General features: G+C 45.5%; 1 protein-coding gene across 1 annotated transcript in view; it reads right to left on the reverse strand.

The window, feature by feature from the left end:
- BLNK (B cell linker) overlaps window positions 1-14,732 on the reverse strand; it is a 75,026-nt gene that overhangs the window by 24,884 nt on the left and 35,410 nt on the right. Inside the window, exons 4-6 of the mRNA XM_082673804.1 lie at window positions 12,635-12,675; window positions 7,976-8,132; window positions 5,278-5,441 (exon numbers count right to left, since the gene is read on the reverse strand). Coding sequence (XP_082529930.1) covers window positions 5,278-5,441; window positions 7,976-8,132; window positions 12,635-12,675 — 362 coding nt within the window. The remainder of the gene's footprint in view (window positions 1-5,277; window positions 5,442-7,975; window positions 8,133-12,634; window positions 12,676-14,732) is intronic.

Consider the following 14,732-nt stretch of genomic DNA (forward strand, 5'->3'; position numbering starts at 1 on the left):
AACATTTCCATCACCCCCAAGAGGACCCCTGCACCCATTAGTCACTCCCATCCATCCCCTCCCCCGACCTAGTCAACCACCAACCTTCTTTCTATCTTTAAGATTTGCCCATTCTGGACATTTTATATAAATGGAATCATACAATATTTCAATACACAGTCTTTCATGACTTCTTTCACTTAGCATAGTAATTTCAAGGTTTAACCACGTTTTAGTACTTCATTCCCTTTTATGGACAAATTATATTCCATTGTATGACTATACCACATTTTACTTATCCATTCATCAGTTGATGGACATTTGGGTTGTTTTTACTTTTTTGGCTATTATGAATAACGTTGCTGTGGACATTCATGTACAAGTTTTGTGTAGATGGACATTTTTCTTGAGAAGATACCTAGTGGTGGAATTGCTGGGTCATATTGTAGCTCTATATTTAATAGTTTGAGGAACTGTTAAATTGTTTTCCAAAGTGGCTGCACAATTTTTCCATTCCCACTGGGAATGTATGAGGGTTCCAATTTCTCCACATATTCACTAATACTTGTTATTGTCTGTCTTTTTGATTGTAAGCATCCTTGTAGGTGTGAAGTGGTATCTAATTGTGATTTTGATTTGCATTTCCCTTAATGATGTTAAGCATCTTTTCGTCTGCTTATTGGCCATTTGTATATCTTCTTCAGAGAAAAGTCTGTTCAACCCCTTTGCCAACTTTTAATTGGGTTGTTTGTCTTTTTTATTCTTGGATTATGAGTTATTTAAATGTTCTAGATTTAAATCTCTTATCAGTTATATAATTTGCAAAAAAATTCTCGCATTCTACACGTTGTCTTTTTACTTTCTTTATGGTATCATTTGCGGCACAAACGTTTTACATTTTAAAGTCACTTTTATCTACTTTTTTCTTTTGTTGTTTGTGCTTTTGGTATTGTATCTAAGAAACCATTGTCTATCCCAAGGTCATAAAAGTTTATACCTGGGCTTCCCTGGTGGCTCAGTGGTTAAGAATCTGCCTGCCAATGCAGAGGACACGGGTTGGAGCCTCTGGTCCGGGAAGATCCCACATGCCGCGGAGCAACTAAGCCCATGCGCCACAACTGCTGAGCCTGCGCTCTAGAGCCTGTGAGCCGCAGCTGCTGAGCCTGTGTGCCACAACTACTGAAGCCTGCGTGCCTAGAACCCACGCTCCACAACAAGAGAAGCCACCACAATGAGAAGCCCGCACACCACAACGAAGAGTAGCCCCCGCTCTCCGCAACTAGAGAAAGGCCGCGCGCAGCAACGAAGACCCAATGTAGCCAAAAATAAATAAATTTTTAAAATTAAAAAAGAAAGATTTATACCTATGTTTTCTTCCAAGAGTTTTATAGTTTTAGCTCTTACACTTAGACCTATGATCCAGTTTTATTTAACTTTTTATATATGGTGTGAGATTGGAGTACAATTTCATTCTTTTGCATGTGTATATACAGTTATCTTAGCACTGTTTGTTTAAAAAACTAATTTTTCCCGTTGAATTTTCTTGGCACCTTTGTCAATAATCGATTGACCATAAATATAGGGAGGGAGGGATTTTATAAGAGGTAAATAAAGTAACCAGATCTCAGAAGTGGTTTTTACAACCTGCCTTGGTTGGTTGCCAACATGGGGACTGGGAGAAACAAAAACCAAACATGTATTGAGCGCTTCTTGCCAGGTGCTCTTCTGAGTACTTTACGTGTGTAATCTCACTTACTCCTTGTAATAACCCAGAAAGGCAGGTGCCACTAGTACTATGCTGTAACACTATACTAAAGCTGTTACCTGCCAAAATAAGCAGATGGTCAAGAATCATCATAATCTGTGTCCTAACAAGTTCATCTTCACAGTGCTGCGGTGTTTTGATATAAACCCCATTATCCCATGTTCACATCACAAAAAACTGGCTGTAGTTACATGAATAATTGGTCTTTTGAAGCCAGGCAGATTATTCTACTGCCACAACCTACATGCTATTAGAATCCTTCCTCAGCTTTTACAATGGCATGATTAAAATATAGATGATTATTTAAACAATCATCTTAGATCAACTCCAGTGTTTAGATGTTCAGTATTAAGACACCTGCTGTAGGTATTTACATGTTTGCCTTCCCCCAAACTTTAAATGTGAAAAATAGGAGCACCACGGATTCATCTTATTTTCACTTTCCCATTGCCCTTCACCCCATTCCATGTCAGGAGTCGTTAAGATGAGCTATTAAATGCCCACATGAGTTTCTTGCTTAATACAACTCATGTGAACATTTAATAGCTTTACATACATTATTTTACTGAATTCTTTCAATGATACCTACGATTAAGTTAGGTGTACTTATCCTCATTTTACAGGTGAGGAATTTGAGAGCAGTTGAGTAATCTATCCAAGGTCACATAAAATCACAAAACTGATGCCCTGCAAGGACATGTACTGGGTCTGCTTTGGGCACCAATGAAGCCCTGGCACATTTGTGTTGAATGAAGAGCTGGTCTCTTCTCAGTGGATACTGGAGAGGTGGCACAGGATAGCTCTTTAGCACCTGGGATCTAGTATGTAATCATCTGATTTCAAATGCTGGCTCTATCATTTACCTCTGTGACCTTGGACAAGTTCTTCAACCCCTTTGCACCTCATCTGTACCATTTCCTCATCTGTCATGGGGGTGATAATAGCACACACTTCCTAGGGTTGCTGTGAGGATGTAATGAGATAATACATACGGAGTGCTCAGAACACCACCGACACACAGCACTGGTCAAGTGTCAGCCGCTCTCGTTGTTATAGCACAGATGCTCCTTCCTCCCACTGCCAACTCTCTGGTCAGCCTGAACCCCCATATTATGCCTGTAACCTGCATGGTAGGGCTAAACGTCTTCATTTATGCTTCTGTTTGACTTCTTTTCCTGTCTAATGGCTCAGCCAGATCTTAATGTTGGCTTCTTTTTTCTTTTTTAAACCTCTTTCTCATCTTGACTGTCCATCTGCCCATTCCAGAATGTGCCTCCTCCAGACTTCTCCTTTTCCCACTGGTTCAGGCTTGCCTGAGCCACCTCCACAGGCTGCTATTAGCAAAGCTCGGCCTCTCTCCACTGGGGCCCACCTCCAGTTAGTCACAGAGATGGAGAGCTTCACATAACCCACAGTCTGCATTTGTATTCTGTGTCTGAATTGATATCTTCATATGGATTTGCCGAATGCTGAAAGAATTCACCGTGAGACCCTAACAGATGGTCTCCTACCATGTCCCACGCTCAGATTCTCCCGGCCACCCTGTTCTCACCCTGAAAGGGCAGCATCCCCTCTCAGACTGACAGACAGACTGAGGATTGACAAACCATACTCATTCTCAGTCTGCTGACTTCCTGACTTAAACTGTCTCTAGAGAGGGGGTCATAAACTCAAATACTTATAGGAGCAGGCGTGGAACAATAAGGGGACATGCACAGAGTCAGGGTGTGTGCAAGTCTTGTATGAGTGATGGGGATGATGACAAATGGAAACAGGGGCCAGGGATTCACAGCTGAGCTGGAGTATTGCCATGAGGCTCAGCTGCTTTGAGGCCATGGCTGGCCAAGTGTTGACAGGCCCTCAGTCTTCAGGAGAAACTAGAAAACTGGATTTTATAAAGAATCTAGAATATGGTAGAAAGGAATCCAATATCTATATATGATACATGGAATCCTTTGTGTGAGGCACTGTATTTAGTGATTATATATATATATATATATATATATATTCCTTTATTAAATCTTTAAAATAACCTGAAGAGAGGAAAAGTTGAGACTCAGAGAGTTATCTGACTTGCCTAAGTCACACAACTAGTAAGGGTCAAAGCAAGAATTTGAGCTTGGGTGCTGCCTCTATTTTATTTAAAAGTCTCTTTTCCATCTCTTCTTCGGCTACAAATTATTCTAAGGTGGAAATGAAGGTCATTTCACAACATGCTCATAAGCTGTAGGTTTTACCATCTACAGGCATTTAAAAACAAGTTACTTCTGGGGCTTCCCTGGTGGCGCAGTGGTTAAGAATCCGCCTGCCAATGCAGGGGACATGGGTTCGAGCCCTGGTCCAGAAGATCCCACATGCCGCGGGGCAGCTAAAGCCGTGTGCCACAACTACTGAGCCTCTGCTCTAGAGCCCATGAGCCACAACTACTGAGCCCGTGTGCCACAACTACTGCAGCCCGCGTGCCTAGAGCCCGTGCTCTGCATCAAGAGAAGCCACCGCAATAAGAAGCCGTGCACTGCAACGAAGAGTAGCCCCACTCTCCGCAACTAGAGAAAGCCCGCGCGCAGTAACAAAGACCCAACGCAGCCAAAAATAAATAAATATATACATAAATAAATTTATAAAAACAAGTTACTTCTTCGAGAAGCTGCAGTAAGATTATGTCGTGATGGTTAAGAGTTGCCCCTAATGTTCTTTTCTTTCTCAGACTGTTACACTTGTAGGGTTGTTCTAATGGCTAAGTTTGAGGGCTTGTCTGACTTTATTTAAAATACAAGTACATCTGGGAGCCATAACATATTAGGCTTTATCAGTCATTCCTCCAATAGCCTGAATGGGTTTACCTGTTCATTTTTAAATTGGAACAATTCCATATGGAATAAGACGTGAAAATCTAGATGCTGGCAGAAGGGAGATTGATGACATAAACCGAGAGTTGGGTCCTGGACAATCGGCAAAGATGGTCCCTGGATACCCGGGACTGGGGAGAGGGAGTGAGAAGCAAGAGCTGCCGAGGGAAGCGAGGGGTCAGCTCCTCCACGGGTTGTGCAGGGTCTTCCTACAGACTAGGGGTCTCCAGTGTATGTCCCACTGCACCCCTCTGCATTTTAGAGGAGGGGGGTGGAGGATCAGAGAGAAAAGAAGGTGGGGGAAAGAAAATGAGGCAGGACAGGGAGAGAAGCAATGGGGAATAAAGAGGGAAATATATTATGGAGGAAAGAGAGGCTTGCAGGAAACTGAGGGACTCTTTCTCGAAGGAATAATTAGAGGGGCACAGTTCCAGTATGGATATATATGCCTGTAGTAAATGAAAGTGCTTAAAATAAGACCATATATGCCATTTTTAAAGAAAACATCCTTTCAGCATTAACAGTGGAGAGTTAGAGGGGGCAGGGTGGCTAGTGCCGGCTGGAGAGCAGGGCCTGGAGGAAGGAAGACACGCCTGAGGCCACACTGTCCTGCCCCTCCCCCTATCCGGCCCACATCCTGCCTTCCACTGGGTCTGGGCAGTCTTCTGGACCGAGTTACTTTACCTCATCCTCAAGGAGCTCTTTGGGTCTGGGTGGGACTTGAGGTTTGTGCAGAGAAGTCGGGGCTGGCAGAGTGGCGGCTTGCCTCGCCTTTGCCGAAGGCCAGTTGGGTTTACTGGGAAGGGTCTTGCTGAAGGGCGGAGACTGCCTCTGGCTTGACCGATTGTCTTTGAGAGGAAAAACAACAAGAACAACAAAGCATAAGATGAACGGGTTCTGGATCATTCCTTGGGCGGAAGCCACCGAGATCTAGAAAGTATAAAACCCCCAGCATCTATGTAGCCAACACATTATTAACTGGGGCATTCCCTTAAAGAGTAGAATGACATGTTAGGCAAAGATTTCAACTGCCCATTGACTTACATTATAAAAACCAGGAGAATGTCCTCATCAAAAACATCCTCCTAGGGACTGATGGAGACCCACAGACCCAGGAGAGCAGACAGCCCAAACACTCTGCTAAACAGAATGGATGGTGACCTTGTGTGTGTGGGGGGGGGGGGGCAGGGTCTCGGGGGGGCGGTACTCCTCAGTGGTTCACTTTGCTCCATGAAGCCTTAAGGGCAGTGATTCTCAATCCTGCCTACACATAGGAACCACCTGGGAGCTTTAAAAAATGCCAAGGTCCCACTCCAGACATGCAGTTTGAACTTCTGGGGAGGGACCTGGTATTATAAGTTTTAAAATTCCCCAGGTTATTCTAAGGTGTATTCAGGGTTGCAACTACTTATGCGGGTGAACCTATACGTTCCTCCCCTTGATGATGTCCTCGAATCATGGGGAAGTCGTGAGTACCCCCTGGTCCAGGACCGTCCTCACCAGGTGTCAGGGAAGGAGTCCAGGCTCCTGCTCTCCACCCACCAGCGGCACTCCTTTGGGCTGCTTCTTCATTATGTAACCTCTCTGGGACTCACATTCCTCATTTTTAAAATGAGGATCGGAGCTATCCACCTCAGAGAGTTATTGTAGGGATTAGGGAGAAAGCAGCAAGGCAGAGCCGATGCCTAATATACACAACTAACCTTACCTGCATAATGTGGTGGAGGGCTTAGGCAACAGGGCGTCTACCCGGTTGATCTGCGAGCACACATTCTGACTGATACACTGTAGGAAAATCTTCGCATAGGAGTAAGCTGGCGGGTTCCCCTTCCCGGAACCAGCCCAGGCGCTTACCCTGGCTTCCTGCTCCTTCCTCCTGCTACGGCCGGCCCCTCCCTTGGTACAGCTGCCCCTGCCCCTGCCTGGCCCACTCTGCTCTCCTCCCGGCGCCTGCTCCAGCCCTCGGCCCGCGCTTCTGCCTCGCTGAGGGTATGTGGTTAACTTTACACTTGGTGCCTCCTTCTGGTGGCGTAGCTGCGTTCAGGCGCCAAGGCATCTACTTTACTATGCCTATGACTGTCAGTTTTTGTAGTTTTATTGGCAGCTCTTGGAGTTTACTGAGATTTCTTAATATAAGATTTAAGCCCATCAGAAGGAGCAAAACATAGAAGACAGGCTTCGAAGAGTATGACCTGGAATGAGCCGCGTAACCATCCCGAATAGCGGTTTCTTGGTCTGTAAACAGGCCTGATGCAGCCCCTTCCTCCCCAGGGTTGTTGCGATGATTGAACGAGGTCACAAATTTGGTTGCGGTGTGTGGAGCAGAGTGGTGAAGAGCACGGGCTTTGGAGGCTGAAAGGCCCGACTTGCATCCCAGCTCTGCCACTTATAAACCTTGGCCCAGTGAGTTCACTCCTCTGAGCCTCACTTTCCTCCTTTGTGATTATCGAGAAGGTGAAGTAGGCCATGGCTGTAAAGCACTAAGTTGTAAACTGTAAAAAGTCGGGAAGTCTGCCTGTCCTGCTTGCTGCTTAGCATAGCTCCAGCACATAGTAGGTCCTCAACAGATGTGGCACGAAGCAGGGGCAGTACCTGGTACCCCGTAAGGAGGAAGTTATCCTCAGGGATAAGGGACACTAAACCCTTTACACATAGGGATGCTCTGTATGACTCCTAGCCTCACGGTGATCACATGGACACACTCCCCACCTCACCTTGCTGAACTTAGTCACCTGTTAGAATGGAACACAGACTTCTTCTTGGGGGAGGGCGGGGGGGGGGGCATTAAAAGCTACACTCAGGCCTGGAGGCCACACTTAAGACTCGTCCTTTTAAACAATAAGGCTAATTCCAGGCTTAGAGGGCTTCACTCCTATCCCCTCCCCTTGCCCCTCCCCTCAATTAAAACTCCACTGTCCAGACTCAGTGTATCTGTACAGCCTGCCAGCGTGGGGCTGCGGTGGGAGGGATGGAGGAAGGAGGGGCCTTAGCAGACACTGGGATCCCTGAAGGTCATCCTGGTTCCATACAGCCATCTCAAGAGAAATTCCAGAACCTTGTACGCAGGAAGAAGGAAGAGAAGAAGGGACTAATCTTGGGTTGATTTCTCTGGGGACTATTAGGAATTGAGGTGGGGTGGGGAACCACGTCAGGATGTGCTTGTTTTATCTTTTGCCTGTTTTCAACATTCCCAGTTTAGGCAGGATACCCCTCCCTTCCCCAAAGGGCAAACTTACCAGCGGGGCCTCCAGTGCCTGTGAGTGACCAGATGACCCACTTGGAGGTGGTGAGAGTGGGAGGTGCCCACCATGCTGCGACCTTGGCCTTCCCGGCTCCCTGCTGCCCTGAAGGCCTAGCGCCCAAGGTCTGGGTGGGGACTCACCTACGTACTCGCCCCTGGTGAAGGGCAGGGCCCGGTGAACTATCCGAGTCTCCTGCTCGGCGGGTGGTGGCTCGTAGCTGTCGTCCCCAGCCTCCTCCGCCGGCAGCACATACATTTCCGAGTCGGAGTGCTCATCTGGGTTTTCATAATCGCTGTCCTGCAAGTACAGATACCATGCTCAGCGCCCCACGCGTGCTTAGGAGGGACGGAGGAACAAGAAAGCAAGGCTGGGAGGGGTCGGCTAACCAGGGTTAGGCAGCTGTTAGCAGCAGCCCTGGGGTTGAAGCCAGGCCTTTTGCCTCCAAAACGTATCACCTGGACTACTATCCTGGGGGAACGCATGGACTACTAACCCCAAGGGTGGCTGAATTCTGTATGTCTGCAAAGAACAGCCAGAGATAAAATATATTTTAAGAAGACAGAAAAAGGACCCAATAAAATAGAATAACCAAATAGGTTTTATTAATCATGAAGGTTGATGGTTGAGGAAAATGTAAGTTTAATAAGAGAGGGTAAGGAGAAGCTCAGGAATATAGACACTTTTGAGGAGATAAGGTTTGTTTGTTTTAAACAGAGCTGGACAGTTGCAGGGACAAGGACTTCAAATTGACTCAGAGTCCATTCTCTTTCTTTTTGTTTGTTTTTTTCATATAAATTTTATTTAAGTCCATATTGAAAATACGTTGAGCCAGTCTAAAGTTCCAACAGTTCACAAGGAGGGAAGTCTTCCCAGCCACTCAGTTCCTCTCCCTAGAGGCAAACAGAGGGACTAGCTTCTTGTGCGTTTTGTTCAGAGATAGTTTATGTGTGTAGCACACATACATATACTCATATGGAGGAAATATTTGATTCAGGACTTAAGAGGTCCTCTGACCTCTGTGCCCACTGCCCCCTCACACTGCCTGACATGTTGCTCAATCCATACATGATTTTCCGATGAATCTATGATGTACCTGCCTTTTGGCCTGTCTCCTTTCCCTGGCAATTGTGTAACATTGAGGCAGGTATAGCGTTTCCTTCATTGCTGTATCCTCAGGGCCCGTGACAGGGCCAGCACATGAGAGACACTCAGGATGTTTGGAACAAATGAAGGAATCAGTGAGCGAGCACTGTGCTTTCCTCCTCAGTCCGTAGGGAGATGCGGGAGAGGAGAGGAAGAGGGTGAAGAGTGGGATAAGGAAAGAGAAAGGAGGCTGAAAATAGAGCTTTTCCCGAGGTGGCTGGAGGAGTCGGGGGAGACAGAATGAAAGGAGGAAGGAGCCCAAAGGAGGGTGCTTGTCCTTACCCTGGCATGGGGGAGCCAGGAAGGGACAGGGAGAGGGGGGAGGTAAGAAAATTCCTGTAGGGGGGATTTTCCCAAACCCCTAGGTCAGAAATAGCAAATGGGAATATGAAATTAGGCTGAATAAAGTAATGATAATAGTAATGATTATTATTATCACTAACATATCTATGCACTGTATACCTCATTGACCCCTCATCACAATCATATGAGGTAGTTTTTTAAAAAGTCACATTTTGCACTTGAGGAAACTGAGGCCCAGAGGAGTTGAGTAATTTAAGCCTGCGGTCTGTGCTCTGGGGAAGCCAAAGACTGTTCCCAGGCTGGAGGCCTGGGAGGTGGAGTGGGGGTGAAAGGGTGGGCCAGGGGGAGGCTTAACAGAGCAAGACCCTGGCTTCCCAAGCCAGGGACTCTCTTCATCCAGGCCAAGGACCCAATTAGTGCTGCTGCAGCATCCCAGGGAGACGTCAGTATGAGCACTGAGAAGCAGTTGCTTTAATAGACATTCAGAAAGTGAAAGAACCAGTGGGCAGCCAGACACATGTGCCTGAGTGGGGGACGGTTTGGGCACCCCACTTTGTTTCCGTTTTCGTGGAGCAGGGACTGGCTTCCTAGACTTAATTACCTGGAGGCTGAGGATCAGTGTGCATCCCGGGGAGGAGTCTGGAGTCCTTGCAGCCCCTCCGGCACAGCAGTCTGACTGAGAGGACCAGGTTGGCAGAGGTGGCAGAGAAGGTAGAAAAAGAGAGATCCCACGTCAGCTGTTCCTGGCAGCCGTCCTCTGACACTGAGCTGCCTACCAGACTGTGCCCCCATGAGGACCAGACTGAGACTATATATCCAGGGCCCAGCATGGGACCTGCTGCAGGGTAGGTGCACACCCAGCATACTTGGAATGAATGAATGCACTGAGCTGCTGCCTGGGCTCTGAAGGGACTGAGGAGGAGGGAATGGACGCCCTTCATTTGGGAAGTCTTTTCTGTGGGAGATGTACCACAAGCCCCTCCTACTTCAAGCACAGTAGAATGCGTTGAATACCTTTTCATCAAGAGAATTAAAAGGGAATCTATTCAAACTTCTGAGAGTTTAAAAAAATCCCCTCCCCCCAAATTATTCTAAATTATGACAAACAAACTTCTTTTGTTAATTAATTAATTAATTAATCCATTCATTCATTCAATACTTGAGGAAGTACAATACTTTGCACAGTCTAATGGGAACTTTGAAGAAGGGAATGTGTAATCAGACAAAAATCTTCTCAAATTGTCCATTTCTTCATGCATGTAATCAATATTTATTGAGCACCTACTATGTGCCAGCCATCATGCTTGACTCAGAGCACAGTCCCTGGTCTCATAGTGCTTGTGTGCTAGCATGGGAGACCAACAACAAACAAATAGTGAATAATAAATAAGTAAATAATCAAACAGATAAAATAGATATGCCTGGTCATAGATGCACTGAGGGAATGATCAGGTTCCTGAGACAGAGAGCAAAGGGAAGAGGGATTCTGTCTTGGAGAGGGGTGCTGGAAAGGCCTTCCTGGTGAGAAGCAGACACTTAAGCCAAGCCTGAAGTACAAGAAGGAGCCAACCAAGTGAAGAAGGATGGGGATACCCTGGTTTCTCCTTTCTTCTGCTCTTCCTTCACCTGCCCAAGGACCATGAGTCTGATATTGCTGAGTTAGGCAGGACCTCGACCTGCTGTAGGGACTGAGGGCAGGCCTGTGTGCCTGGGCTGGGATGAGCAACCCCTGCTGAGGGGGTGCAGGGAAGGCTAGACATGGCTGCAGGGGTCAGATTCCATCAGGTCTGGAGGCTTTAGCAACAAGCCTGGATTTCATTCTATGTACCAAGGGAATCCAATAAGGTAAACATTGTGAGTGAATGTTCAATCAATCCTTACTATAGCTGGTACCTTCATTTTGGTTGTTTAACTCTGGGGACACAAGTCATTCCCTCCTCTTCAGGCTGATTTTATTTTGTGTTTGCTAGGTCCCCACCTTGTCTTCTTCCAGCCAGCGAGCTCAGTTTTCTCGGTTGCCTGGGGGAGGTTGGTCCAGCGTCTTAACTTTGCTTCCGATGTGGCCCTGTGTGTGTGTGTATGCCTCCAGCAGGGGGCGCAGCTGCAGTGCTTCTGAGGGATCAGTGCTGCTGGGCCCTGGGAGGCTCTCCATGCCTAGGTGACCCACAGTGAGGCCACCTCACTCCTTCTTTACAAAAATATTTTCTCTGCAGTTGAAACGGAAGGAACTTCCGTCTCCTGATACTCTGAATAAACCCCAGGTGATGTACACAGTGCAGAGCTGGGCTCAGGCTCAATTCTGGGCCCTGGACAGGAGTCCTGGGTTCTCATCCTACTGGGTCACTGAGTAATTGAGAGATGGTCGGCAAGTCATTTTCAGGCTCTTGGCCTCAGTTTCCTTATGGGGTATGTGGTTGTGTGGAGGCCCTCTTGGATCCCTTCCAGATATAAAGCTCACAGACTGGAGCAGCCTAACATTCTGCATGAATCTGATATGTGAGGAATAATCATTGTACAGAAAAGTTTTTAGGATGTCTTGTCTCTATAAGATTCAGGCCCAAAGAGAAGTGGCCCCTGGGGCCCTGTGGGTTGCAGAGCCATCTTGAAGAGGTTCACAATTAATTCTGACACACCACTCCAATGTCATCATGGTCAGGGAGAGCCCTCGCCATCTGTGGCCCCCAGAGTCCGTTCATATCTTCTTGGTCACAGCAAGCCCCTTGAGTTTTAAAAGTCTGCTTCTGAGATCTGAGAGACTGGGTTTGAATTTTGGAATTGCAAGTTACTTAAACTCTCCATGTCTTGGTTTCTTCACCTGTAAAATGGGCAGGGCTGATGTCCAAACTGTTTAAGAACAAATCCAGCCCAGGTACTGACCGTGACCTTAAGGAGTGTCCCGGAGACTCCCCGATGTGCCAAGCATTCACTCTCTAGTTTGTTTAGGGCTCCTGGCAGGGACCAAGCAGTGATGGGGCACTGCGGAATTCAGGGCAGAGGCATTTGCCAACTGAGGTGGAAATATTCAAGCATTTTAACGTCTGTTTTGGCTGTGCTGAGTACTCTGAATACCAGCAGAAAATGGGGATAAGAATGCCTACTCATAGGGCTGTCATGAGGATTACATGAGGGAATAAGTAGGAAGCTCCTAGCCTGGCACATGATGGTGCTTGCTCAAGTCAGCCGTTGTGAGGTTATTGCTGCCCTGCCTATAGGTGGCCCTTCCAGCCCAGCCATCTCCCCTCCATGATGGGCAGCTGACCACCAGCGTGTCATTCAGAAACAAGTCTTTATAAAGGCCTCCCAGGGGCCCTGGTGGAAATGATACCCTTCTGGTCCCAGGAACAAATACTTACAAAGTCATCTGACCACTGCTCCTCTTCGTCAGCTGGCCTCTCTGAAATGGCATGTGGGAAGCAGAATGCACAAACATAAGTCTCAGCTGACCAGCTCCACCCTGTCCACAAGCACCCCGAACCTGCCTTCTCTGCCTTTGAGCCACCAGCTCCTATCTACTAGGCCTTGAACGGTTATTACAGTCATCTCATGTTCATTCCTTTCAAATCCTTTTTTTGTTTGTTTTTTTAAAGTCAGTTCTCAGAGGGAAGTTTATAGCTATACAAGCCTACCTCGAAACAAGAAAAATCTCAAATAAACAATTTAACCTTACACCTAAAGGAGCTAGAGAAAGAAGAACAAACAAAACCCAAAGTTAGCAGAAGGAAAGAAATCATAAAGATCAGAGCAGAAATAAATGAAATAGAAACAAAGAAAACAACAGCAAAGATCAATAAAACTAAAAGCTGGTTCTTTGAGGAGATAAACAAAATTGATAAACCATTAACCAGACTCATCAAGAAAAAAAGGGAGAAGACTCAAATCAATAAAATTAGAAATGAAAAAGGAGAAGTTACAACAGACACCGCAGAAATACAAAGCATCCTAAGAGACTACTACAAGCAACTCTATGCCAATCAAATGGACAACCTGGAAGAAATGGACAAATTCTTAGAAAGGTATAACCTCCCAAGACTGAACCAGGAAGAAATAGAAAATATGAACAGACCAATCACAAGTAATGAAATTGAAACTGTGATTAAAAGTCTTCCCACAAACAAAAGTACAGGACTGGATGGCTTCACAGGTGAATTCTATCAAACGTTTAGAAAAGAGCTAACACCCATCCTTCTCAAACTCTTCCAAAAAATTGCGGAGGAAGGAACACTCCCAAACTCATTCTATGAAGCCACTATCACCCTGATACCAAAACCAGACAAAGATACTACAAAAAAAGAAAATTACAGACCAATATCACTGATGAACATAGATGCAAAAATCCTCAACAAAATACTAGCAAACAGAATCCAACAACACATTAAAAGGATCATACACCATGATCAAGTGGGATTTATCCCAGGGATGCAAGGATTCTTCAATATATGCAAATCAATCAATGTGATACACCATATTAACAAACTGAAGAATAAAAACCATATGATCATCTCAATAGATGCAGAAAAAGCTTTTGACAAAATTCAACACCCATTTATGATAAAAACTCTCCAGAAAGTGGGCATAGAGGGAACCTACTTCAACATAATAAAGGCCATATATGACAAACTCACAGCAAACATCATTCTCAATGGTGAAAAACTGAAAACATTTCCTCTAAGATCAGGAACCAGACAAGGATGTCCACTCTCACCACTATTATTCAACATAGTTTTGGAAGTCCTAGCCACGGCAATCAGAGAAGAAAACGAAATAAAAGGAATACAAATTGGAAAAGAAGAAGTAAAACTGTCATTGTTTGCAGATGACATGATACTCTACATAGACAATCCTAAAGATGCCACCAGAAAACTGCTAGAACTAATCAATGAATTTGGTAAAGTGGCCTGATACAAAATTAATGCACAGAAATCTCTTGCATTCCTATACAATAATGATGAAAAATCTGAAAGAGAAATTAAGGAAACACTCCCATTTACCATTGCAACAAAAAGAATAAAATACCTAGGAATAAACCTACCTAGGGAGACAAAACACCTGTATGCAGAAAACTGATGGAAGAAATTAAAGATGATACCAACAGATGGAGAGATATACCATGTTCTTGGATTGGAAGAATCAATATTGTGAAAATGACTATACTACACAAAGCAATCTACAGATTCAATGCAATCCCTATCAAATTACCAATGGCATTTTTACAGAACTAGAACAAAAAATCTTAAAATTTGTATGGAGACACAAAAGATCCCAAATAGCCAAAGCAGTCTTGAGGGAAAAAAACGGAGCTGGAGGAATCAGACTCCCTTACTTCAGACTATACTACAAAGCTACAGTAATCAAGACAATATGGTAGTGGCACAAAAACAGAAATACAGATCAATGGAACAGGATAGAAAGCCCAGAGATAAACTCACACACCTATGGTCAACTAATCTGTGA

The sequence above is a fragment of the Grampus griseus genome (assembly GCF_964374135.1).
Source record: "Grampus griseus genome assembly, chromosome: 16".
NCBI classification, from domain to species: domain Eukaryota; kingdom Metazoa; phylum Chordata; class Mammalia; order Artiodactyla; family Delphinidae; genus Grampus; species Grampus griseus.